The following is a 26,331-nucleotide window of genomic DNA, read 5'->3' as shown; positions in this document are numbered from 1 at the left end:
TCCATGCGGAGGCACAAATCAACAACATCAAGCAATATGAAAAAATACATTAAATCTCCAGAACAGAAAGAAAGCAACAAATACACAGAAAACAATCCCAAAGAAAATGAGATGTATAACCTAAATGACGATGACTTCAAAACAGCCATCATTAAGATTCTCAATGAGTTAAGAGAGAATTCTGACCGACAACTCAACGAGTTCAGGAGCTATGTCACAAAAGAGTTTGATACGATAAAGAAGAACCAAACAGAAATATTGGAAATGAAGAACACAATAGAGGAGATTAAGAAAAATCTAGATGCTCTGAACAGTAGGGCCGATAATATGGAGGAAAGAATAAGCAATTTGGAAGATGGCAATATAGAATTGTTGCAGGCAGAGGAGGAGAGAGAAGCAAGACTTAAAAGAAATGAAGAAACTCTCCGAGAATTATCAGACACAATTAGGAGATGCAACGTAAGGATTATAGGTATACCAGAGGGAGAAGAGAAGGAGAAAGGAGCAGAAAACCTATTCAAAGAAATAATGGCTGAGAACTTCCCAAATCTGGTGAGGGAGATGGATCTTCAGGTGACAGAAGCCAATAGATCTCCAAACTTTATCAATGCAAGAAGACCAACTCCACGGCATATAGTAGTGAAGCTAGCAAAAGTCAACGACAAGGAGAAAATATTAAGGACAGCCAGGCAAAAGAAACTAACCTACAAAGGAACCCCCATCAGGCTATCAGCAGATTTCTCAGCAGAAACTCTACAGGCTAGAAGAGAGTGGAATGATATATTCAAAAATCTGAAGGACAAAAATCTACAGCCGAGAATTCTCTACCCAGCGAAAATATCCTTCAAATACGATGGAGAAATAAAAACTTTCCCAGATAAACAAAAATTAAGGGAGTTCATTGCCACAAAACCTCCTCTTCAGGAAATCCTCAGGAAAACCCTCATTCCTGAAAAATCCAAAAAAGGAAAGGGGCTACAAAACCAAGAGCAGAGGAGATAAGTAGAAGGACAACAACAGAGAGTAGCAGCTCTACATCAGAACAGATTAAACCATGGGACGAGAAACAAAGGAAACTGAAGAAAACCGGAAAACAAGACACAAAATGGGAGTGGTAGGCCCCCACGTCTCAATAATCACTCTAAATGTAAATGGATTGAACTCCCCAATCAAAAGACACAGAGTGGCAGGATGGATCAAAGAACAAGATCCAACAATATGCTGCCTCCAGGAAACACACCTCAGCCCCAAAGACAAACACAGACTCAGAGTGAAGGGATGGAGAACAATACTCCAAGCTAATAATGAACAAAAGAAAGCAGGTGTCGCTATACTAATATCAGACAAGGTAGATTTCAAAGCAAAACAGATAAAGAAAGATAAAGAGGGACAGTATATAATGATAAAAGGGACTCTCCACCAAGAAGACATAACACTTATAAATATATACGCACCCAACACAGGAGCACCAAAATTTGTAAAGCAACTCTTAATAGAACTAAAAGAAGACATCAACAACAATACAATAATAGTAGGGGACCTCAACACACCATTAACACCAATGGACAGAACATCCAGACAGAAAATCAACAAGGAAATAATAGAATTAAATGAAAAATTAGACCAGATGGACTTAATAGATATATATAGAACACTTCATCCAAAAACAGCAGGTTACACATTCTTCTCAAGTGCACATGGAACATTCTCAAGGATTGACCATATTTTGGGAACCAAAGCAAACATCAATAAATACAAGAGAGTTGAAATAATATCAAGCATCTTTTCTGATCATAACGCTATTAAACTAGAAATCAACTACAAGAAAAAAGCAGAGAAAGGTGCAAAAATGTGGAGACTAAACAACACGCTTCTCAACAAACAATGGATCATTGAAGAAATTAAAGAAGAAATCAAATATTATCTGGAGACAAATGAAAATGAGAACACGACATACCAAATCATTTGGGATGCAGCAAAAGCAGTCCTAAGAGGGAAATTCATCGCAATACAGGCTCACCTCACTAAACAAGAAAAAGCTCACGTAAGCAACCTCAAACGACACCTAACAGAACTAGAAAAAGAAGAACAAACAAAGCCCAGAGTCAGTAGAAGGAGGGAAATAATAAAAATAAGAGCAGAAATAAACGATATTGAAACAAAAAAGACAATAGAAAGGATCAATGAAACAAAGAGTTGGTTCTTCGAAAGAATTAACAAAATTGACAAACCCCTAGCCAGACTCACCAAGAAAAGAAGAGAGAAAGTGCAAATTAATAAAATCAGGAATGACAGAGGAGAAATCACAACAGATACCAATGAAATACAAGAGATCATAAGAGAATACTATGAAAAACTATATGCCAACAAATTGAACAACTTGGAAGAAATGGACAAATTCCTAGACTCCTACAATCTCCCCAAACTGAATCAGGAAGAAATGGAGAATCTGAATAGACCAATCACAAGTAAGGAAATAGAAACGGTAATCAAAAACCTCCCCAAAAACAAGAGTCCAGGACCAGACGGCTTCTCTGGAGAATTCTACCAAACATTCAAAGAAGACTTAATACCTATTCTCCTCAAACTGTTCCAGAAAATTGAGAAAGATGGAGAACTCCCTAACACATTCTATGAAGCCAACATCACTCTGATCCCCAAACCTGACAAGGACAACACAAAGAAGGAGAACTACAGGCCGATATCACTGATGAACATAGATGCAAAAATCCTCAACAAAATTTTGGCAAACCGATTACAGCAATACATCAAAAAGATTATACACCATGATCAAGTGGGATTTATACCAGGGACACAGGGATGGTTCAACATCCGCAAGTCAATCAACGTGATACACTACATCAACAAAATGAAAAACAAAAACCACATGATCATCTCAATAGACGCAGAGAAAGCATTCGACAAGATCCAACACCCATTTATGATAAAAACCCTCAGTAAAATGGGTATAGAAGGAAAGTACCTCAACATAATAAAGGCCATATATGATAGACCCACAGCCAACATCATACTCAATGGACAAAAGCTGAAAGCCATCCCTCTGAGGACAGGAACAAGACAAGGGTGCCCACTTTCACCACTCCTATTCAACATAGTACTGGAGGTGCTGGCCAGAGCAATTCGGCAGGAAAAAAAAATAAAAGGAATCCAAATAGGTAACGAAGAAGTAAAACTCGCGTTGTTTGCAGACAACATGATCTTATACATAGAAAACCCCAAAGAATCCACAGAAAAACTATTAGAAATAATCAACAACTACAGCAAAGTAGCAGGGTATAAAATTAACGTGCATAAATCAGTAGCATTTCTATACACTAACAATAAACTAACAGAAAAAGAACTCAAGAACTCTATCCCATTCACAATCGCAACGAAAAGAATAAAATACCTTGGGATAAACTTAACCAAGGAAGTGAAGGATCTATACAATGAAAACTACAAGACTTTCTTGAAAGAAATTGACGATGACATAAAGAGATGGAAAGACATTCCTTGCACATGGATTGGAAGAATAAACATAGTTAAAATGTCCATACTACCTAAAGCAATATACAGATTCAATGCTATCCCAATCAGAATCCCAAGAACATTCTTCACAGAAATTGAACAAACAATCCTAAAATTCATATGGGGGAACAAAAGACCACGAATTGCTAAAGCAATCTTGAGCAAGAAAAACAAAGCCGGCGGAATCACAATCCCTGATTTCAAAACATACTACAAAGCTACAGTGATCAAAACAGCATGGTACTGGTACAAAAACAGGTCCACAGATCAATGGAACAGAATTGAAAGCCCAGAGATAAAACCACACATCTATGGACAGCTAATCTTCGACAAAGGAGCAGAGGGCCTACAATGGAAAAAAGAAAGTCTCTTCAACAAATGGTGCTGGGAAAACTGGACAGCCACATGCAAAAGATTGAAAATCGACCATTCTTTTTCACCACACACCAAAATAAACTCAAAATGGATCAAAGACCTAAAGATTAGGCCTGAGACAATAAGTCTTTTGGAAGAGAATATAGGCAGTACACTCTTTGACATCAGTTTCAAAAGAATCTTTTCGGACACTGTAACTCCTCAGTTGAGGGAAACAATAGAAAGAATAAACAAATGGGACTTCATCAGACTAAAGAGCTTCTTCAAGGCAAGGGAAAACAGAATTGAAACAAAAAAACAGCTCACTAATTGGGAAAAAATATTTACAAGCCACTTATCTGACAAAGGGTTAATCTCCATAATATACAAAGAACTCACACTGCTTAACAACAAAAAAACAAACAGCCCGATCAAAAAATGGGCAGAGGACATGAACAGACATTTCTCAAAAGAAGATAGGAATATGGCCAATAGACACATGAAAAGATGTTCATCATCGCTAATCATCAGGGAAATGCAAATCAAAACTACACTAAGATATCACCTTACCCCCGTTAGATTGGCAAAAACATCCAAAACCAAGAATGACAAGTGTTGGAGAGGTTGTGGAGAAAGAGGAACCCTCATACACTGTTGGTGGGAATGCAAACTGGTACAGCCACTATGGAAAACAGTATGGAGATTTCTCAAAAAGTTAAAAATAGAAATACCCTATGACCCAGCCATCCCATTACTGGGTATCTATCCTAAGAACCTGATATCAGATATCTCAAGAGTCCGTTGCACCCCTATGTTCATCGCAGCATTATTTACAATAGCCAAGACGTGGAACCAGCCTACATGCCCAGAAACTGATGATTGGATAAAGAAGATGTGGTATATATACACAATGGAATACTACTCAGCCATAAAAAAAGACGAAATTGGCCCATTCACAACAATGTGGATGGACCTCGAGGGCATTATGTTAAGCGAAATAAGTCAGTCAGAGAAAGACGAACTCTATATGACTCCACTCATAGGTGGAAATTAGTATATTGAGAAGGAGATCTGATCGGTGGTTACCAGGGAAAAGGGGGGGTGGGGGGAGGGTACGGAGGGGGAAGTGGTGTACCCACAACATGACTAACAAAAATGTACAACTGAAATTTCACAAGCTTGTAATCCATCATAACATTAATAAAAAAAAAAAAAAAAGAAAGAAAACCCCAAAGAATCCATTGGAAAACTGTTAGAAGTAATCAACAACTACAGCAAAGTTGCAGGGTGTAAAATCAATTTGCATAAATCAGTAGCATTTCTATACTCCAGTAATGAACTAACAGAAAAAGAACTCAAGAATACAATACCATTCACAATCGCAACAAAAAGAATAAAATACCTTGGGGTAAATTTAACTAAGGAAGCGAAGGACCTATATATTGAAAATTACAAGGCCTTTCTGAGAGAATTGGATGACGACATAAGGAGATGGAAAGACATTCCATGTACGTGGATTGGAAGAATAAACATAGTTAAAATGTCCGTTCTACCTAAAGCAATCTACAGATTCAACGCCATCCCAATCAGAATCCCAATGACATTCTTTACAGAAATTGAACAAAGAATCCTAAAATTCATATGGGGCAAGAAAAGAGCCCGAATTTCTAAAGCAATCCTGAGAAAAAAGAACAAAACGGGAGGCATCACAATCCCTGACTTCAAAACATACTACAAAGCTACGGTAATCAAAACAGCATGGTACTGGTACAAAAGCAGGTGCACAGATCAATGGAACAGAATTGAAAGCCCAGAAATAAAACCACACGTCTATGGACAGCTTATCTTCAACAAAGGAGCTGAGGGCATACAATGGAGAAAAGAAAGTCTTTTCAACAAATGGTGCTGGGAAAACTGGAAAGCCACATGTAAAAGAATGAAAATTGACCATTCTTTTTCACCATTCACCAAAATAAACTCAAAATGGATCAAAGACCTAAAGGTGAGACCTGAAACCATAAGGCTTCTGGAAGAAAACGTAGGCAGTACACTCTTTGACATCAGTATTAAAAGGATCTTTTCGGACACCATGCCTTCTCAGAGAAGGGAAACAATAGAAAGAATAAACAAATGGGACTTCATCAGATTAAAGAGCTTCTTCAAGGCAAAAGAAAACAGGATTGAAACAAAAAAACAACCCACTAACTGGGAAAAAATATTTGCAAGTCATATGTCTGACAAAGGCTTAATATCCATAATATATAAAGAACTCTTGCAACTCAACAACAAAACATCAAACAACCCAATCAAAAAATGGGCTGGAGACATGAACAGACATTTCTCCAAAGAAGATATACTGATGGCCAATAGGCACATGAAAAGATGCTCATCATCGCTGATCATCATGGAAATGCAAATCAAAACTACCCTAAGATATCACCTTACACCCGTTAGAATGACAAAAATATCTAAAACTAATAGCAACAAATGTTGGAGAGGTTGTGGAGAAAAAGGAACCCTCATACACTGCTGGTGGGAATGCAAACTGGTGCAGCCACTATGGAAAACAGTATGGAGATTCCTGAAAAAATTAAAAATAGAACTACCATACGATTCAGCCATCCCACTACTGGGTATGTATCCAAAGAGCTTGAAGTCAGCAATCCCAAAAGTCCTATGCACCCCAATGTTTATTGCAGCACTGTTTACAATAGCCAAGACGTGGAAGCAACCTAAGTGCCCATCAACAGACGAATGGATAAAGAAGATGTGGTACATATATACAATGGAATACTACTCAGCTGTAAAACAGAACAAAATCATTCCATTTGCAATAACATGGATGGACCTTGAGAGAATTATGTTAAATGAAATAAGCCAGCAAGAGAAAGATAATCTGTGTATGACTCCACTCATATGAGGAATTTAAAATTATGGACTAAGAACAGTTTAGTGGATACCAGGGGAAAGGTGGGGTGGGGGGTGGGCACAAAGGGTGAAGTGGTGCACCTACAACATGACTGACAAACATTAATGTACAACTGAAATTTCACAAGATTGTAACCTATCAATAACTCAATAAAAAAAAAAGAAATCGTTTACAGAACATTTACTAAAAAAAAAAAATAATAAAATAAAATAAAAATTAAAAATACTTCAAATATCCCCAAGCATCCTAGCAAATAATCCATTGAGACCTCCTCAGGATGCCCTATGATATAGTCATGTTCTTCTTATTACTGTCATGGAAATTTTCAGACAGATACAAATATTGGGAGAAAAATCTAATGAGTTCCCATGAATTCATTCCCCAACTTCAACAAGTATCAATTCCTGACACTTGCTTCATCAGTATCCCCCCCCCCCCCCCCCCCCAGTTATTTCTGCCAACACCCAGCGTGGATTATTTTGAAACAGACCAAACATCACATCATTTGTGTGAGATAGTTTTATTCATGGAAGATTCATTTGTAACAGTTGAAGACAGGTATTACCAGTTGTCTGCCTTGATCCTGAAGAACCTAGGTCTGACCTCTGATTTTGAACTTAGGCCCGCCACGACAAGTTAGCTCAAAATAGTCATCCTCAAGTTGTTTAAGGAATTGACCAATTCAGTTGGTTTTTAAGAATTCATTATCTGAACAGGAGAGGTTGCCATCCCCAAACCACTGTTTTAGCTTTAGCAGCATTTATGTTTTCATTCACACAACAATTAACAGGTCTAATCAACACATCTGTTTGTTTTTCAATTATTAAAATCATGTCATTAGAACTTTTAATTAAAGATGGCTAATTGAAAGCCTACCAAAATGGCATAAATAAACCATAAGATCAAAGAAAACACAGAAGGAAACAAGAGATGCAAAATTTTAAAAGCTGGAAAATGGATAGATGAATGGTAACTGACTGCATAGGCCCAAGACCTGAATCCTAAGCCGGAGGAACTATAGGGAACTAGAAGAAACCTAATGTACATCACAGAACCCTCAAAAGGCTCAGGAATTAGCAGAAGCAGATATCCCTGGAAGAGGAGGTGAAGGCAGGGCTGAAAACAAGAGGGAAAGTCTCTAAGAGCTGATAGGTCCGTCCACTGTCCAATGGTTAAAAAAGCAGACCTTCATGAGGGCCATTTATCATGAAATTTCAGAACACCAGGATACAAAGAAAAGCCTTCAAGTTTCCAAAGAGGAGAGTGGGAGGTTTTATGCAAAGGATCAAAAATCTCAATTGCAAAATACAAAATCAACACACAAAAATCAGTTGCATTTTTATACATTAACAGCAAACAATTCAAAAAGGAAATTAAGGAAACAATTCCATTTACAATAGCATCAGAAAGAATAAAATACTTTGGAATAAAGTTAACCAAGGAGGCAAAAGACATGTACGTTGAAAACTACAAAACATTGCTGAAAGAAATTAAAGACACCAATAAATGGAAAAACAGCTTATGTTCATGGATTGGAAGACTTCATATTGTTGGGATGTCAGTACTATCCGAAGTCATCTACTGATTCAATGCAATACCTATCAAAAGCTCAGTGACTTTTTTTTTTTCAGAAATAGAAAACCCATCCTAAAATTCATATGGAATCTCAAGGTACCCCAAATAGCCAAAGCAGTCTTGAAAAAAATAGAACAAAGTTGGAGGTCTCACACTTCGTGATTTCAAAACTTACTTCCAAAGCTATGGTAATCAAAACAATGTGACGCTGACCTGAAGATAGACATAGACCAAGGGAATGGAATAGAGAGCCCCGAAATAAACCCTCATGTATGTGGGCAAATGATTTTCAACATGAGTGCCAAGACCTTCAATGGGAAAAGGACAATCTTTTAACAAATGGTGCTGGGAAAACAGGATATTCATATGCAAAAAATGAAAGTGGACCATTACCTTACATAGTATATAAAAACTAACTCAAAGTGGACCAAAGACCTAAATGTAAGAGCTGAGACTATAAAACCTGAAGAAGAAAATAAAGGGGAAAAGCTTTATGACATTAGATTTGGCAATGATTTCTTAGATATGACATCAAAAGCACAAGCAACAAAAGGGAAAATAGATAAAGTAGACTACATCAAAATTTAAAACTTTTGTGCATCAAAGAACACTATCAACAAGAGTAAAAAGGCAACCCATGGAATGGGAGAAAAATATTTGCAAGTCATATATCTAATAAAAGACTGATATCCAGAATATGTAAAGAACTACAACTCAACAATAACTAAAAAAAAAAGATTTAAAAAATGGGAAAGGACTTGAATAGATGTTTTTCAAAAGAAAATATACAGATGTCTAATGAGCATGTGAAAAGATGCTCAACAGTAAAAATCATAAGAAATGTGCAAATTGAAACCACGATGAGGTACCACTTCACACTCATTATGATAACTGTTATCCAAAGAAAAAGATAACACATAAAATGCAAGTATTGGTGATGATGTAGAGAAAGGAAGGAAGAAATGGATTCAAATGAGTATATAATGAGCTAGGAAACTGTATGGGCCAACTAGAGGGGAAAGCCTGCCTTGCAGAGGGAGATGGGTGCGATACGTGTCTGTCAGCCTTGGCTCTGGGTGAAGGGGAGAAAAAACAAGAGAAAAATCTTTCCCTGAGAATTCCAACTAAAACCCACACTCAGGCAGGTTTAAGTCCAGAACTCAGAGCAACGTTGGCTGAGAATTTAGTTTAAAATTTAGTTTACAATGACCCACACTTGTTGTGTCCCCAGATCCCAAGCAGAAGCAGATGCAAATTCTCTCTGGAAGACTACCTTGTAAACCCAGGGGTCAAAGAATTCCCATAGATAATATTCCAAGGAGCGTGAACTCATGGTCAAAACTCACTAAACACGTGAGGAAATAAATCACCCTGAGTGAAAAGCAACAAAAATGTCAAACTGCAGAGTAAAATCAACAAGGACCGTGGATAATAGAATCATTAAAATACGAATGTTTAATATGCTTAAAAAAATAAAAAAGGAATTTGAAAATAAGACAAAAAAGCAAGAATCTCCCAAGATTGATGAAGTCAATTTGAAAAAGAACCAAAAATACTTCTAGAAATGAAAACTGTAATTAGACTCCATGGACAGATTGAAGAGCAGCGTAGACACATCTGAAAGGAAATTCATGAACTAAAAGAATGAAGAAATTACCCAGGTTGTAGCCCAAAGGGACAAAGATCTAGTAAAAGACAAAGAAGATGGAATGGGATAAACCAACTTATGTCTAATTGAAGTTGGAGAAAGAGAGAATGGGAGAGGGAACATGACAATAAAGAATGGCTGAAAGTTTTTCAGAATTGATGAAAGATGTCAATCATCAGATCCAAGAGGCCCAATGGATCTCAAGCAGGAGAAATAAAAAAGAAATCTACATCAAAACTGCAGAAGCCAAAGAAAAAGATGTTAAAAACGCCAGAGAGAATGGATAGATTGCGTACAAAGGAATAACAATTCAATTGATGTATGACTTCCCAATAGCAACAGTGTAAACTAGAAATAGTGAAATAGTGTGTTCACAGTCCTGAGAGGTAGTAACTCTCCCCTAGAGTTATATAACCAATGAAACAGTCTTCTAAAAAATGGGGCCACAGGAAAAAAATTTCTGACAAACAGGAACTGAGAGAATTTGTCACCAACAAAACCTCAAAGGAACTTCTAAAGGATATATATCAGGAAGAATAATTATTCCAGAGGAAAGTCTGAATGCAAGAAGAAATGATGAGCAAGGAAAAGGCAAATATGTGGAATCTAAACAATCACTAGTTGTATAAAACAATAAAAACAATGTATAAATTGTGGATTAAAATATCAGGCTAGAACTAAAACACTGGGCGTATAAACCAGGGGGGCTTGGAGCAAACGCATTGTAAGTCTCGTGTTGTTGTACAAGAGGGTAAAGATGTTGATTTTTTTTTTAAAGATTTTTTATTTTTTTCCCTTTTCTCCCCAAAGCCCTCCGGTACATAGTTGTATATTCTTCGTTGTGGGTCCTTCTAGTTGTAGCATGTGGGACGCTGCCTCAGCATGGTCTGATGAGCAGTGCCATGTCTGCGCCCAGGATTCGAACCAACGAAACACTGGGCCGCCTGCAGCAGAGCACGCGAACTTAACCACTCGGCCACGGGGCCAGCCCCTTTTCTTGTTTTTTTTTAAAGATTTTTTATTTTTTCCGGTGTTGATTTATTTTGGACTCAAGTTAAATGTTGCTTGTTAGGGGCTGGCCCAGTGGCATAGCGGTTAAGTTCACATGTTCCACTTGGGCGGCCCAAGGTTCACAGGCCCGGATGTGGGGCACAGACCTAGCACTGCTCATCAAGCCATGCTGTGGCAGCATCCCACATAAAATAGAGGAAGATTGGCTCAGATGTTAGCTCAGGGCTAATCTTCCTCACACACACACACACACACACACACACACACACACAACATACACATTTAACAAGCATATATAGGTGTTAAACTTTTTAGGGTAACTAGTAAAAAAGAAATAAAGAAAAAGAGAATGTATACCATCCAAACCAGTAAAGGGAAAAGAAACTCTAAATTTAAAAAGGCCGAAAAAGAAAATGAAAAAGTAATACCAACATAAAATGGAAATAAGAGTACAAATGACTGAAGATGTATGAAATTCACATCCTTATTTTCCGTCATTTAAGATTAGAACTTAATCTGCTGTAGGAAACTTGTGGGCAGGATGCAGAGAGGGAGGCTGACCAGGTCTGGAAGACAGCAGATTCAGGGCAGAGCAAGGAGGAAGAGGAGTTGGGGGATATGAGGAGAAAGGTGAGGGGGGCCATGAGGAGTGAACTGACATCGCACAGCCACGGCGGAGAGGAACAGGAGGGTTTAACAGTTCCAGCACGTGGAAGAAGGACCATGAAAGGGGGCACCCTGTAAGACTGAACCAAACTATCGTGAGCAGGCAGGTCATTATCAAAGGGAATGGGAGAGAACTGTGGGAGAGAAGGCAAGAAGTGGAGGAAAAACAGAGCCTGGGCCCTCAAGATGTTCACAGACCAGAGAAGGAGACAGAGTGGCAAACAAGGGCAGAAGCCCCACACTGGGCCCACTGGACCATCCTCCATGGGAGCTGGTCTCCCAGGAGGCAGAGCTGTAGCCCTGGGAGCATTGGTGGGGCAGTGTCGCCCAGGCCAGGCATATTCCAGGAGATGACTACTTCTGGAGGCCAGCCAGCAGCTCTCTGTCACCCCTGAGCTTCCCTACACCTCTGTGGTGTCTGATCTCCCCATCCCTTGCATGTGGGGGAAGAGCCTGCCTATGCAGTACCTCCCATTGCCCGACCTCTGAGGTCAATTGACCTCACCCAGTGATGGAGCAGCCTAGAGGGCCTTATAGCTACAGTCAAGATCTTTATAACACCGAGAGAAGCACTGGGGCAAAGAGACGATGGTGTGGTCAGTCCTGCTGAGGCAGGGCAGAGGAAAAGGAAAATTCCAAGTGCTGGAATATTTCCAGGTTCACTCCAATGGGTACCCCAAGGACTATGGGCTCACAAACACAGGTTAGGTCCTCCTGGGCAGCCAGATGGTGACTGGGTAAGTAGCTGTGTGTAAAGGGCTGTGGGGGAGGGCACAGGGCTTAGTCCAAGGACAATGCTGGTAACAAGGAAAGAGGAAGTAGATGAGGGAACAGGTGGAGAGGTAAACAGAAACTAGGCAGAGGCGAGCGATGCGGACCCAAGCAGGTGAATGGGCCTCTATGCTTGTGTCTGCTGTACCTTCCCAGGGGTGCTGCTCTCCCCAGGGCCAGGGCACAGCTTAGCTGAGGGGATGGTTACCACAGGCAATCAGCAGCAGAAGGAGGATGAAGACTCAAGACCTAAAAAAAGAAAAAATACTAAAAAATCAAGAGCCTAGAAATTGCAGCAGAGGAGAAGAATTAAGGAGCAAAGGCAGAAAGAGAAGTGTCCAGACTGCTCCTGGGAGCGATGGGATAAGTCAAGTACTCTGAATGCTGGCCCCATAAGACCAACTAGAGGCCCAGGGCAAGGCTGGCCACTGGCCATTGCTGACCACTTCTTCTTTGAAACGCTCTGTTCCTTGGCCTCCAACATCTGTTCTTTTCTAGTTTTTCCTCCAGATGTACAGGGAAGGGGTTGGCAGTGGGTAGGAGAGACCCCTCTTCCACTGAGAGAGCTTGACTGTGGCCAGGGAGTCGGAGGCACAGTTTCCTAGTGAAGAGGCAGTGTCGTCTGTTAAGAGTGGAGGAGAGGATGGATTTGTCAATGATTTCTTGGATATGACAGCAAAAGCACAGGTAATAAAAGAAAAAAATAGATAAATTAGACTACATAAAAATTTAAAACTTCTGTGCATCAAAGGACGCAGTCAACAGAGTGAAAAGGCAACCTATGGAATGGGAGAAAATATTTTCAAATTATATATCTGATAGGTGTTAATGTCCAGAATATGTAAAGAACTCCTACAACTCAACAACAACAAAGCAAATAAGCTGGTTAAAAAATGGGCAAAGGACTCGAACAGACATTTCTCCAAAGAAAATATATAAATGGCCAACAAGCACGTGAAAAGATGCTCAAGACATCACTAATCATTAGGGAAATGAAATCAAAACCATAATGAGATACCACCTCATTAGGAAGGCTACTATTAAAAAAAATAAAATATTAAGTGTTAGCGAGGATCTAGAGGAATTGGAACCCTGGTGCACTGTTGGTAGGGATGTAAAATAGTGCAGCCACTATGGAAAACTATAGGGTGTTTCCTCAAAAAATTACAAACAAAATTACCGTATGAACCAGAAACTCCACTTCTGGGTATGTACACAAAAGAATTGAAAGCAAGGTCTCAGAGATATTTGTACACCTGTGTTCATAGCTGCTTTATTTACAGTAGCCAAAAGGTAGAAGCAACTCAGGTGTCCATCAATGGATGAATGGAAGTGAATGTAAAAGGAACCCCTTTGGTAGGTAAAAAATGGAGTTGTCCAGGAAGAAGAGGTCTAAATTCAGTCAAAGAACAGGTGTCTTGAGCAGAAGGCAGTAAGAGAGGTTGTGATGAGAGAATGGAGAACTAGAGTGACAGATTTAAAAGATGCAGGGTATGGGGCCAGCCTGATGGCGCAGCGGTTAAGTTCGCACATTCCACTTGTAGGCGGCCCAGGGTTCACCGGTTCGGATCCCGGGTGCAGACATGGCACCGCATGGCATGCCGTGCTGTGGTAGGCGTCACATGTATAAAGTAGAGGAAGATGGGCATGGAGGTCAGCTCAGGTCCAGCCTTCCTCAGAAAAAAGAAGAGGATTGGCAGTAGTTAGCTCAGGGCTAATCTTCCTCAAAAAAATAAAAATAAAAAATAAAAGATGCAGGGTTTTGGGTGTGATGAGGGGGGAGGGGAAGCCACAGAAGTGGGTGCTGCCATGACTTGGAGGCCATGGACATTAATGCTGAGAGTTCAGCCTTGTGAGGCCGGGGAATGGGATGAGCAATGGACCTTCGTGGATACCAGCGTTGCCCAGCATGATGGCAGCACCTGAGACAGGAGGATGACAAAAAGTAATGGGGAAAGACCTCAAGGAACCTGAGTGGGTAGCCATGCCAGGAGGGTAGAAAGGGGTCTGTCTCCAGGAGCAAGGGTCTTTTACCTGAGGAGGAAGACTGGCAGTTTGGAAGCCAACCTAGGTTGACAAGAGAGTGCCACCCTGCATGGGGTGTAGAGAATGAGAAAATGAGCAGCCTCCACCAGAGGGGCCTTCGGGGCAGGCAGATTAGGGGGCTCAGGAGAGGGGCTGGGCTGAGGTCATGCTCAGCATTCACCTTATCACTGAAGTATGTTACTTTATTTCTCCATCTCTGCTAGACAATGAAATGGCTTATACTTGTATCCCTAGCATCTGGGATTGAGTGTCTACTCCATAGTGGGTGCTCAATAAATGTCTGAGGGGGCAGGAAGGATAAGCTGTCTTCAAAAAGCTTATCAGCAGTCTAGTAACAGGCCCGCATTAGTCCTGCTCTGTCCCTTACAGTGACCAGCGAGGACATACCTGGCATCGCTGCCACCGTGAGACTAAATGAGCAAGAAGAAACTGGGAGAATTATCGAAATGCAACGCCTGGAAATCCAGCGCCTCAGAGACCAGATCCAAGAGCAAGATCAGGTCCCAGGGTTCCACTCCCTTTCCGGAACTCGGCTTCCTTCCCTCGTTGAGTCAGAAGTGGACTCTGAGGTGCAGACCCAGTGACTCCCTCCGGTGAGCCATCTCCAGCCCCAGCAAAAGCAGCACTGCACATCTGTCGTCGGGCTGACTCTGGGCTGCAGTCCCTGTAGCACTGACCACATCAACCTCTTTCTCCTGCCCTGGGGAATGTGGGACACAGAATAAAAGTGTTTGCCCACAACCGTGTCCAACTCTGCTTAGCCAGGGAACTGGGGAGAGGGGAAGGAAGACAGGTGACCCTGAGGGCTGGAGGGCTCCAGCTCATACAGAGCCACGGCTGCTTGCACCGGCAGAGACTGCACTGGACGGTGGGGCTGGCTTCTCTGGGCCTCAAGGATGGGACTGCCTGCTTCCATCCTAAGTGTCACTGCCTGCACTTCTAACCTGGCTTTCTCCTCTGCCTACCAACTCAGGACCAGACAAACCCTCCTACATTTTCTTCTCCTTTATGAAACAAAATGAGGTTTCCTGAGGATTTTTACATCTGTGTAAAGATGAAAGTGAAATAATGAACATGGCAAAGTTCCCAGAGGCCCCCAAGTCCTCCGTTATCTGCTGTCTCTGTTGTTAGGACTCCATGCAGAGCCCTGCCCTTATTTCTCTCCCTCCCCGCTGCTCTTGACTTGTCATCCTTGTTCTGCACTGCCCTGCCCCACTCCTCCGCTTCTGGGGCACACTTCTTCCTCTAGGCCTCATACTGGGTGACCCAGCCACACATACCAAGAAAGGTCATTTTTATGCACTAAAGAGTAAAGGAATGTAACCCACATGTTCCTGTCTTCTCCCACCTGCAGAGGCCGTATGACCGTCTCATACTCAAATAACAAATATTTAATCCTTCGTCCCTGCTGGTCCCTCCTGGCTGTCTTAAACCTGACATCTCCAGGGCATCTCCCCATCTTCCCCAACTGCTTTACTCCAACTCTGTTCTTGGGTTAGTTTCCCCAGTGAGAGCTGAGAGTAGCTGGCACTCCTGGCGAGGTTCTCTGGAAGGCTGGGGACAACAGAAGGAAGGTGCATGGCAGAGGCCACAAAGCAAGTCTACATGGGACTCTCTCTCCTTTGCAACTCCCTCAACCCCACCCCCAGCCTGCACGCTGTCACAGTGGCCAGCTTATCCCCTCCAGACAAGCATGCACCCCAGTATGGCCTCTGCTCACTGGGAGACCGGGCCCCAGGAAGAGGAGAAAATTCAGGCATCCTCTGAGAGACTCAGCCACAAAGACGACAACCTGTTCCATTATCACGCCAGATAGACGGGCTCTTCTGGGACTCAGATTTCTCCATTCCACGCTAGTGTCTTGGCTTTACCTTGGCAGGAGAAACTGACTCGAAATGAGGTTGAGGAGGTCAGCAGGGCCAGATGGCACAGGGTCTTGAAGGCACATTACAGATACGGCTCTGTCCAGAGGCCAGCACTAAGGCACTGAGAGTCACCCCCACTGCTTCCCAAGCTCTTGCCATACTATCCTCCTTTCAGTCCCTATAGAAGGCTATGTTATTCCCTGCTTCCAGATCTTTCCACATACTGTTTTCTCTGCCTGAGATGCTGAAGAGCCTGAAATGCTCTTACCCCCTCACTTCACGCAGTGAAATTCTACTCATCCTTCAGATGTAGCTGAAATGTCACTTGCTCAGAAAGACAGTCCCTGATCTCTCCCTCCGCCTGTGTAAATTACCCTCACCGTATTGTTTTCCTTTATAACCCTCATTATAACACATCTGTTCAGTTGTTTGATGCTGCCTCTCCTACTAGGCTCTCAGTTCCATGGGGCAAAGGCTGTGTCTGCTTGTAAAGTTCACTCAGGTATCAGGGTGGAGCATTGATTGAGGAACCCGACACCGGAGGCAGGGGGACAAGTTAGGAGGACACTGTGGCTGACCACACGTGGGAGTACAGCTGCTGGGACCAAGATGGTGGCAGTGGAGATGCAGAGAAGTGAATTCTTCTGACTTAAGGACTGGAGAGAGTTAGCCAAGCAAAAGGGGAGGAAGAAGGAACATGCAGAGGAAACTGGGGCTCTTCTGAGGGCAAGAAGGAAATTCACTGTGGCTAGGATTTAGCAGCTTTCAAAGGACAGATTTCTCAACTTAAAAATTACATAGGAGCAAGACATCACATTTCACCTGCAAGATGAGCATTAGGTTACAGATGAGGAAACCAAAACAAAGGAGGATAAAGTAGCTGGCACAGGGTCACACTGGCAGGGCCAAGATTGCAGCCCAGTCTGCCCAGTGACCTCTAAACCCACGCTCTTAAGCCTGCACCAGGTGCTCTCAAATAGAACACCAGGCCAACTGATGGAGGTTACAGGAGTATGATGCCCAGAGTCTAAACAAGAAGTAAAAGGAGCTGACAACTCTGAAACTAAGCTCACCTAAGCCAGTGGATGGCTGCAGTCCAGCTGGTGAGGACAAGGTGGAGGAGGAAGCCCAGACCAAGGGAGAGCCCCACCCCAGCAAAGCCTGGCACCTTGGCCAACAGGTCAGCAGGGTGTTTTCTTACATGCACAGGGGTGAGCACAGCTTCTTGCTAGCAAATCTGGGGCCAGAGATACAATCTTGTTTATTTCTCCATCTTCTGTCTTACACGTTCCTACATCAACCTGTTGGGTGGCATTGGTTGGGTGGCATTGACTGAGTGGCTTCTGCCTATGAGATCCCCCCCCTCTACTTTGCCTATCCTGACTCCATGGGGAGGTTCTCACCCCACTGGTGCCACCTTCTCCTTCACAGGGTCCCTTCAGTCAGTTTAGCCCTCATTGATGGAGTAGGTCTGTCAGTCACCTCCTCCTGCAGCAGCCATAGGGACCCTGCTGTCACCCAAATGGGTAGGCATCGGCTTATGGACTCCACTCTTGTTCTTCTAGTTGTAGTCCATCATTGAGCTCTGAGAACTCATTCCAGTCTAGTGTGACAGCCTTTGGGGGCTGCCCTCTCTCTGGGCCCCAGACATCCGCTGGCTCCCCTCCCCTTCTTCTAGAGTCTTAGCATCAGTTGTGACCAAACAGTGTGAGCTGCCCAGCTCAGCTTCCTCTGCCATCCTGTTCTCCCAGCACCAAAGACCCTGCCCCACAGGAGGTTCTGACATCAGCATCTACCTTTCCCCATTGCTCCTTAGACAAAGCACAACCAGCCGTTACCAACCAGCTGCTCCCAGGAAGTGCCTGAGGGGCCCTGGTGGGCCTGGGAATATCTGAGTGTCCAGGTAGGACCCCCTTGCAATCATTGCTCTGGATTTGGAGTGAGAGGTGAGAGAGAAGGCATGTGCGGACCAGGAGCAGCGTTCACTCTCCCTGAGCTCTGTTGGGGTGAGCTCCCCTAGACCAGTGGAGTTTGGGGGGCCTGCTTATGCTTTAAGTGTGCCTGAAGTGCACTCAGACTCCCCTGAGCTGAGCTGAGCTGGGCTGCAGAGAAGATTTACAAGGAAGTAACCCTGCTATTACTAGTTACTAACACTGCTAGTCCAAGAAGGACTAGCGTTCCTGATCACCTGCAATGACCAGTTGTGTACAAGAATTTGTATTTATTGCTCATCTAGTATGTGTCACTTGGTGGGATTTGGCAGGGGCAGCAAGTGTAACAGAAAGCAACTCCAGCCAATTTAAGCAAAAAGGGAGAGTTCATTATCTGGCTCTGGAGATGTCTCATAGAATCTCAAGGCAGAGATACAAGAAGTCCTCAAGAAGGACATGAACCAGGGCCTGGGACGCTGCTGGAACCCCCTCTCCCTCTCTTGTCCTTGCCCCTGTCTGCAGACTAGCTTCCCATTGCCAGTTCAGCTGGCAGAAGGGTACCCTAGCATCTCATTAGCAGGAGCCCCAAGGCTGAAATGGAATCTCTAGTCTGATTTTAAATTGCGAAAAGAGAATATTTTGGGCCTCGCTTGAGTCTGGGGCTCACCTCTCTCTGATCAACCGTATCCATCAGGGTGGGTCACAAAGTAGATTCCTGGTTGTTGGAATCCGTGCAGTGAAGTGGGTCATTGTGAGCGATGCAGATACTTCAAAAGATGTCTGTCTGGGGGCCCTGTCACTCACAGAGCATAGGGGTGGGGGCAGGAGCCTGGAGCCACCAGAGACCTGCTGTTCCCCTGGGCTTTCTGCCCATTTTTCTCCAGATGTGCTTCTGGAAGGCAAGGACAGGCCCTTTGGCCTCCCTTGCTCACTGGGTCTCCACCTGACACAATACCTGGTCCAGAGAAGGGAAAGGGTAAATGTTTACTGGATGAATTGGTTATATTATTCAATCCACCCTGACTCAACTATTTAGACTAAGTACTGTTGTCCCCATTTTACAGATGAAGAGACTAAGACGCATAGAGGTTAAGCCATTTTTCTAAGGCTACACAGCTAGAACCAGGACTTGAACCTTCAAGGTCAATCTAGTTCCAAAGCCAATGTTCTTTCCACCACTCATTCACTCATTCAGCAAGCATTCATTGAGCACCTATTGGATGCCAGGCCTATTCCAGGAGCTGGGGTACACCATGAACAGTCACAAATCCCTTTCTTCATGAAGCTTGTATTCTAGGGGGTAGATAGACGGTATTCCAGATAGAGAAGAAAACTATAAAGCATATTAAACAGAGATAAGTGCTAAGAAGAAATATAAGAGAATAAAGAAAAAGAAATAGGGTGGGGGATAGGAAGTATTGGGGAAGGTTGGGATTTTAGACAGGGGAGCCAGAAGGTCTCAATGAGAAGGCGACATTGAGCACATTCCTGAAGGAAGGTGAGGGAAAGAAGGTGGGAGAAAAGCAGTTCAGGCAGAGGGAACAGCCAGTGCAAAGGCTCTGAGCAAGAGCACTGATGGAGGAACAACAGAGGATGAGGTCAGAGGGCCTTAGAGATGGGGGGAGGACTTTGGTTGTTTCTCTGGGTAAGACTGGAGGGACTCAAGCTTGGAAGTGACGTTACCTACTCTACCTTAAAACAGGATTACTCCAGCTGCCAGGCTGAGAATAGTCGGGGTGGGAATGCCTGGGGCCCAGGGACTCTGTCTCCTGACAATATTCCCGCTGTCTGGCGCCTGAATAATTGATCAGCTGGAACCCACACCTTGCACTCTGCGCCCACTGCCACCTCTTCCTCCTGACCTTCATTACCGTCCACCTAAGCTGCCCCACCAGCATCTGCTTTGGGGACAGAGTTCAACAGCCCTGCGAGGAGCCTGCCTGTCTCTTTAACTCCAAGTTATTTGATAAGACGGAGAACAAAAGCTCGCCCAATCAATGTTTGAACTGAGGATGCTTTTCGGCTTTGTTCTCCCTACCCAAAAATTTCCCTTCAAACCCCCAGGGGAAAGGGAGGGAAAATCTCATGAGCTGCCCTGTCCAGCTCTCTCCAGGACAGCTGGACCATGGGTCTGGCTGAGATTGGCCCCTCCTTGGGACCAGGAGGATAAATAAATGTTAGATACTTGCGAGAGGAATACCCAGCCAGTGAGCCCCTGCCAGACCCCCTGCTTCCCCACTCCTCCCAGTGCAAGGGACACCTTTATACTGCTTTGCAAAGTGGCAAACCCACATGGTTGTCCCCAAGATCCAGCCTGCCTCACAGCGGTCAGCCTGCCCTAACTTTTATTTAAGGGAAAGAACCATCTAGAGCTACACTGTCCAGTAAGGGAGCCCCGAGCCACATCTGGCAACTGAGCATTTAAAATGTGGCTAGTCTGAACTGAGACGCACGGTGAGTATCAAATACACAATGGATTTTCGAGACTTCATACAAAATAAAGGACTGAAAGAGCCCATGAATCACTTATATGTTAAGATGAAAATATTCTGGGGTTAAATAAAAATTTTAATATATTAATTTCACCTGTTTCTTTTTACTTTTTTAATGTGGCTACTAGGAGATTTTAAATTACATGTGTGGCGCGTGTTGTCTTTCTGTTGGATAAGCTGCTCCAGAGTTGTGATCAGCCTCTATTCAGCTCCACAGAACAAAACAGAAGCACAGACAGGTCGAGCATAATTATTTTGTGAGCTGATGATGGAAAGGTAATTTTGATTTCGTTTTTCTTGTCCATTTCATACACATCAGGGGGAGAGAGAGCGAGAGGGATTACAAAGGGCTCAAGCCAGGAGGCGAGCGACACCTCCACCTGCAACCACTTCCAGCCAGCGCCCCCTTTGCCATCTGGAGTACATGTGGTGTGTGGTGCCACATTCAGCTATTAGAAGCAGAGCCCTCCCTATGTCCCTGTTATACTTCGGAACTCTCCATGGGCATCTCACATGAGTCCACATGCCTCACCACGGTATTCAAGGCTCTCTGCAACCTGAGCCAAACCTATCTTTCCAGCTTCATCTCACTTGCTCTCAAAACCTCACACCTGTCAGTTCACACATTCATTCATTCAACAAATATTTGATTACTTGCCATGGGCCAGGCATTGGCTGGCTGCTGAGGGCGTGGTGCTTAGCAAAATGGGCTCTAAATCTGTACCTGCCGGGGGGCACACGTCTAGTGGGGGTGACAGGTAAGTCAGTAGGGCAGTTACAGCACGTGCAGTAAGAGCAGTTGTAGGGGAAGCAAGTCAGCCTGGAGGTCAGGAAGGGCTTCCTGGGGGAGGTGACATGTCAGTTGAAGAATGTGAATGAATGACCAGAGTGAGGCTGGGGAGTGGTAAATATCCCAGGCAGAGGGAACTATGAGTTCAAAAACCAACCGGAAGGGCAGAGCTTGCAGAACTGAAGACATGCATCCTGGCTGGACGGCAGGGACCCGTGGCAAATGACTGGCCTGGTGTGGATGGCAGGGGCTTTGTGAGCCCTGTAAAGGAGTGTGGCATTTATTCTGTAAGTGTTTTAAGCAAGCGAGCTAGGGGCTTCCCCCCTCCCCCCCCCACCCCGGACTCCAGCCCAGAGGAAAGCGGGAAGGGATACTGGGGCTGGGTTTGGGGATAGCTGGTGTTGGAATTTGGGGCTGAGGCAGGGTTTGAGTTGAGATTTGAGATTTGGGGGCTGGATCCAGGAACAGGAGACAAGGCTGGCGCTGAGGGGGAGGGGGAGGTCTGGGACCTCATTCCAGAATCTGGAGCTGGGATCCAGGTGAGGAATTAGAGCCGAGGTTTCAAGCCAGACTTGGGGTTGGGATTCGGAGCTGGGGCTGGCGTTGGATTTGGAAATGAGGCTGGGGGCTGGGATTGGGATGTGAGATTCAGGTGTGGGGCTGAGATGTGGGGTTGGGGCTGGGGTTACGGTTAGGTTTGGAGCTAGAGCTGGGGGATGTGTGAGGGCCCAGGCGCTGGGGCAGACAGACAGCATTCCTCCTGCTGCCCGGGTCTGGGAATTGTGTTCGAGCCCTTGCAGCCGCAGACAGAAACCCCTCCCTTCCCAGGAATGCCTCTGCCCTGCTGAAGGAGCAGTGCCACGTCAGCCAATCGGATCAAGCCCTGCCTTCGAAACACCTGTTGATCCCCCTCCCTCCCCCAGGGCTCACCTGGGTGCAGGTTAGGCAGGTGAAGCGCCTCCCTGGAAACCGAGCTGGAGTGCCTCACCTGCCTGGCCCTGCCTGCTCGGATCGGATCCAGCACTTTCAGGCTTCTTGTGAGTGCCCCAAAGTCACCCTACCCCCACCGCCCCCACTTCTCCCACTGGCTCTTACCCCAAAAACCTCCACCCACCCCCAGCCTGGCCTCGCTGTCCCCGCACACCTGTGGAAGCACTTTCAGACCAATGAAGTCACAGCCCTGGGGAATGCTGGGGCTGACTGCGAGGCCCCTCCCCCGGTCCCTCCCCCACCTTCCTTGGGGGCATCTGCACCTGCCCCTCCACCTTGTGTTCCGGCAGCCCCTGAAGAGAGGTTGTGGAGGACAGATACCTCATCCGGGGTGTAACCCATGTACAGCCACGTAGTCATATTCCTGGAATGATCCAGGACCTGTGTCCTGTGTATAAAGCGGGAGTCCTGTCCTGAATTGGAGGGGAGAAAGTTGTGTTCTTTTACTCAAAACGCATGCTTTGGGCATCTGTGCAGTCCTGAGAATTCCCACCGGAATTCTGAAATGGAGCTATCAAATGACTCGCCCCCCCCCCCCCAAGATAAATGTTATTGTCCTCACTTTCAGATAAGGAGCCTGAGGCTCTAAGAGGTGAACTCCTGCAGGCTTCTCTGACCCTACCCCAAGCCCTCTTCTGACTAACCTTTGCCGGACATTTGTCACAGGAGCACACCTGCTGTAAACTGGGGCTCCTTGAGGGCAGGGACCGCGGCTGCTTGATTTTGCCCAGTGTGAGTCCTCTGGCCTCTAGAGGGCACATGCAATGAGTAACCCCTGTGAAGGCTTCCCTGGGCAAGAAGGATGGCTGCTGGGGTCACGTCCAGAGCCCTCCTGTCCCTTTGCACCACTTTAGAGAAACCGTGGAGCAGGATGGTGTGGGGGGTGGGCGGTGAGAGGGAGCAGAGTAGGGGAAGCAGGGAGACCAGTGAGGAGGTGGGGAGGGAGGTGAAGGGGCAGGGGCGGTGGGGACGAGGGCAGGGAACGATGGAGAAACGTTTAGACGGGGTGCATAAGTGAGGAAACACAAGAGAAGCAGGTTTGGGGTAAGATGACGGGCTTGGGTTGGGACCTGTTGCATCAGGCAACGTTGGGACATCAAGGTGACAATTTGCTTATGAGTCTGGAGCTCTGGAGGGAAATCCTGGTTGAGAGAGGGAGGGATTTGGGAACCAGCAGCTGTGGCTGTGAGGTTAGATGAAATGCTAGGGAAGGGAGAGTGTTAGGGGTCAGATCCTAACCCGCAGAGAAGGAGCCATAGCTCTAAGAGAGAAGATTCATGCTCAGGCTGCTGGATCCACAAGGGTTAAGTCATAAGCCCCCTCCTTCCCCACAATCCTCCCCCTCAAGGAGCCAGTGGTGACAGCTGAGGCCATGTGAGTTGGATCCTGAATGAGGCTTTATCTCTGGCTCTTCATCCAGTCGTCCACCGTGGCACCAGCTCCCTCCGCCAGCCGGGATGGGACAGGCAACTGAGAGAGCCGGAGCCAGAGAGGTCAGGGCCTGGGCAAGGGGGTTCCAGGGGGAAGGGTGGAGGTGCTTTATGTGGGGGGAACTCTCCTGGGGTCATTGGAGAGGGAGTCCGAAGGGGCAGTGTTGGGGAAGTGGCTTTCCTGGAGGGATTCCAGGGGACGTGGGAGGATTCCCAGGGATCATCCCCAACACTCCTAGGAGCGACCATGAGGGGTAGGTTGGCTGGGAGACAACATTGTGATTCTCCCACTGCAGGTGATGGGGACCATACGCTGGACTGGGAGAGACACAGGACTCTGGGCCTCTGGCTGCCAAGCATGGGGTGGGGGCTCCAGGCCGTGATCCACACCCTCTAACCCCTGACCCTGCCCTCTGCCCTGACTTGTGCCAGACCTAACCATGCCTGCAGGAGAGGCTCGAGCCCCGCTGGGCCAGGGGCTGCCCCCAGATGTGCTGGCGGAGCAGGTGGAGCTGTGGTGGTCCCAGCAGCCACGACGCTCAGCACTCTGCTTTGCGGTGGCAGTGGGCCTCGTGGCAGGCTGTGGGGCAGCTGGCGTGGCACTGCTCTCCTCCACCAGCAGCCGCTCAGGTGAGTGGAGGCTGGCAGCAGGCACTGTGCTCTGTCTGCTGGCCCTACTGGTTCTCGTTAAGCAGCTGATGAGCTCGGCAGTCCAAGATATGAACTGCATACGCCAGCCCCACCACGTGGCCCTGCTACGCAGTGGTGGAGGTGCCGATGCCCTGGTGGTGCTGCTCAGTGGCCTGGTGCTGCTGGTCACAGGCTTGACGCTGGCTGGGCTGGCCTCCGCCCCTGCCCCTGCCCGGCCACTGGCGGCCATGCTGTCAGTGGGCATCGCCCTGGCTGCCTCAGGCTCACTCCTGCTGCTGGGCTTGCTGCTATATCAGGTGGGCGTGAGTGGACATTGCCCGCCAATCCGTTCGGCCCCTCCCGCTACCCACAGTGACCACAGTGGCAATGGCAGCATCTTCAGCATCTCAGGAAGGTTGTCTGCTGGCCAGCGTCATGAGACCACATCCAGCATTGCCAGCCTCATCTGATCAAGCCCAAGTCCTTCCCACGACCTGCCTCAGCAACCACAAGACTGTGCCAGGGCTGAGTGAGTGCATGAGTGTGTGTGTGCACGCACAAGGGGATGGTGTATGTGAGTGTGTGCATGTCCCCAGGACTGTCCGGCCCTGCTGTGGGATGTGTGATGAGGAACCTCTGTGGTTCCTCACATCCACACCGAGGGAGAGTCAGTGTGTTTCTCCTGGAACTGGGTGTTTGTGTCCATGGAACTGTCACAGTCTGCCTGTCCGTATCTGGGGTCTCTAGGCAGAGACGTGTCTGGGATCCCTGAAGATTCTCAGCCCCTGTGCCCAACACCCCTCAAAGCTGACCCTGCCCTGTGACCCCTGTCAGGGGTTTTTGCAGGAGTGGGTGTTGCCCACCCCGAGACTGCACCAGCGAGTCTCCCTCCGTGAGGACAGTGAGTGGTGGCAGAGCGGGAAGAACACGAGAATGGAATGGGACAGGCCTGGATCGGAATCCCCCTCCACCACTTACCCGCCAGGGGACTTGGGAAAGTGACTTAACCTCTCTGAGCCTCAGTTTCTTGAGAGGCATCATGGTCGCCGTAATCAATTGTGAGGATTAAATGACGTCATGCATGGAAGGACTGGGCACATGACAGATGTGCAATAAAGTGGTGGCTGCTGCTATTGTTGCTGTATTTACCTCCCCATCTCACCCAGAGACCCTTCGCCACCCCCTCCCCCACGCCCACGCCTTCCACAGGGAACACTTGGTGCCTATCTCAGGCTGACAGAAGATGCCTCAGAGGTGCCCGCAGTCAGATCTGTGGTTTCTCCTCTAGGGTACTGAGAGGCTGGAGGGGAGATGGGGAGAGGAAATGCTGGGCTGCAGGAAGGTGGTGGGTTTCTGGTCCTAGAGGGGGTCGTCCTGAGTCCTTCGCATTTGCTCCTATGCTGGGTGAAGATGGAGCTTCAGTATTGGGGTTTTATCAGCTGGCTTCTCCGGAGGCTGCAACTCCCTACCCCACTTCTGAAACCAGAACATCCTGGCCTGTGTAGTCACCTCGCCAGCTGGCCTGCCTCCGGGTTCCCAGGCGTGGGAGGGGTGTTTGAAACCGGGTTTGGGTGGTAAGAGCCCCAGCCCTGCGAGGGGTGTTTGAAACCGGGTTTGGGTGGTAAGAGCCCCAGCCCTGGGAGGGATTTCCCCTTCTGTGGTGCAGGGCGCTTCC

The 26,331-nt window shown here is 46.1% G+C and overlaps 2 protein-coding genes across 10 annotated transcripts in view; both read left to right on the top strand.

Moving 5' to 3' along the window:
• CFAP57 (cilia and flagella associated protein 57) overlaps positions 1–15,228 on the top strand; it is a 93,287-nt gene extending 78,059 nt beyond the window's left edge. For all 3 annotated transcript variants that reach the window (XM_046662754.1, XM_046662753.1, XM_046662756.1), the window contains one exon: positions 14,898–15,228. In XM_046662754.1, coding sequence (XP_046518710.1) covers positions 14,898–15,112 — 215 coding nt within the window. In that variant the 3' untranslated portion in view covers positions 15,113–15,228. The remainder of the gene's footprint in view (positions 1–14,897) is intronic.
• A 5,845-nt stretch (positions 15,229–21,073) lies between these two features.
• Positions 21,074–25,789, top strand: TMEM125 (transmembrane protein 125). 7 transcript variants are annotated; one of them, XR_006888409.1, is made up of 5 exons: positions 21,608–21,893; positions 22,435–22,643; positions 23,945–24,089; positions 24,323–25,185; positions 25,491–25,789. XR_006888409.1 is itself a non-coding variant. In XM_046659976.1 (5 exons), exon 5 carries the CDS (start codon positions 24,467–24,469, stop codon positions 25,124–25,126), a length of 660 nt encoding a protein of 219 aa, XP_046515932.1. In that variant the 5' UTR covers positions 21,609–21,893; positions 22,435–22,643; positions 23,263–23,328; positions 24,017–24,089; positions 24,323–24,466; the 3' UTR covers positions 25,127–25,789. The 7 variants fall into 7 exon arrangements, 6 of the variants coding, with proteins under 6 accessions (XP_046515928.1, XP_046515932.1, XP_046515927.1 ...); XM_046659976.1 differs by adding an exon at positions 23,263–23,328 and having other exon boundaries at positions 21,609–21,893; positions 24,017–24,089; positions 24,323–25,789; XM_046659971.1 differs by adding an exon at positions 23,263–23,328 and having other exon boundaries at positions 21,609–21,893; positions 24,323–25,789.
• Positions 25,790–26,331: the final 542 nt, after the last annotated feature.

Source organism: Equus quagga, chromosome 5 (genome assembly GCF_021613505.1).
Source record: "Equus quagga isolate Etosha38 chromosome 5, UCLA_HA_Equagga_1.0, whole genome shotgun sequence".
Taxonomy (NCBI): domain Eukaryota; kingdom Metazoa; phylum Chordata; class Mammalia; order Perissodactyla; family Equidae; genus Equus; species Equus quagga.
Note: the sequence above shows the minus strand (reverse complement) of the source record. Positions and strands in the feature narration are given on the sequence as shown.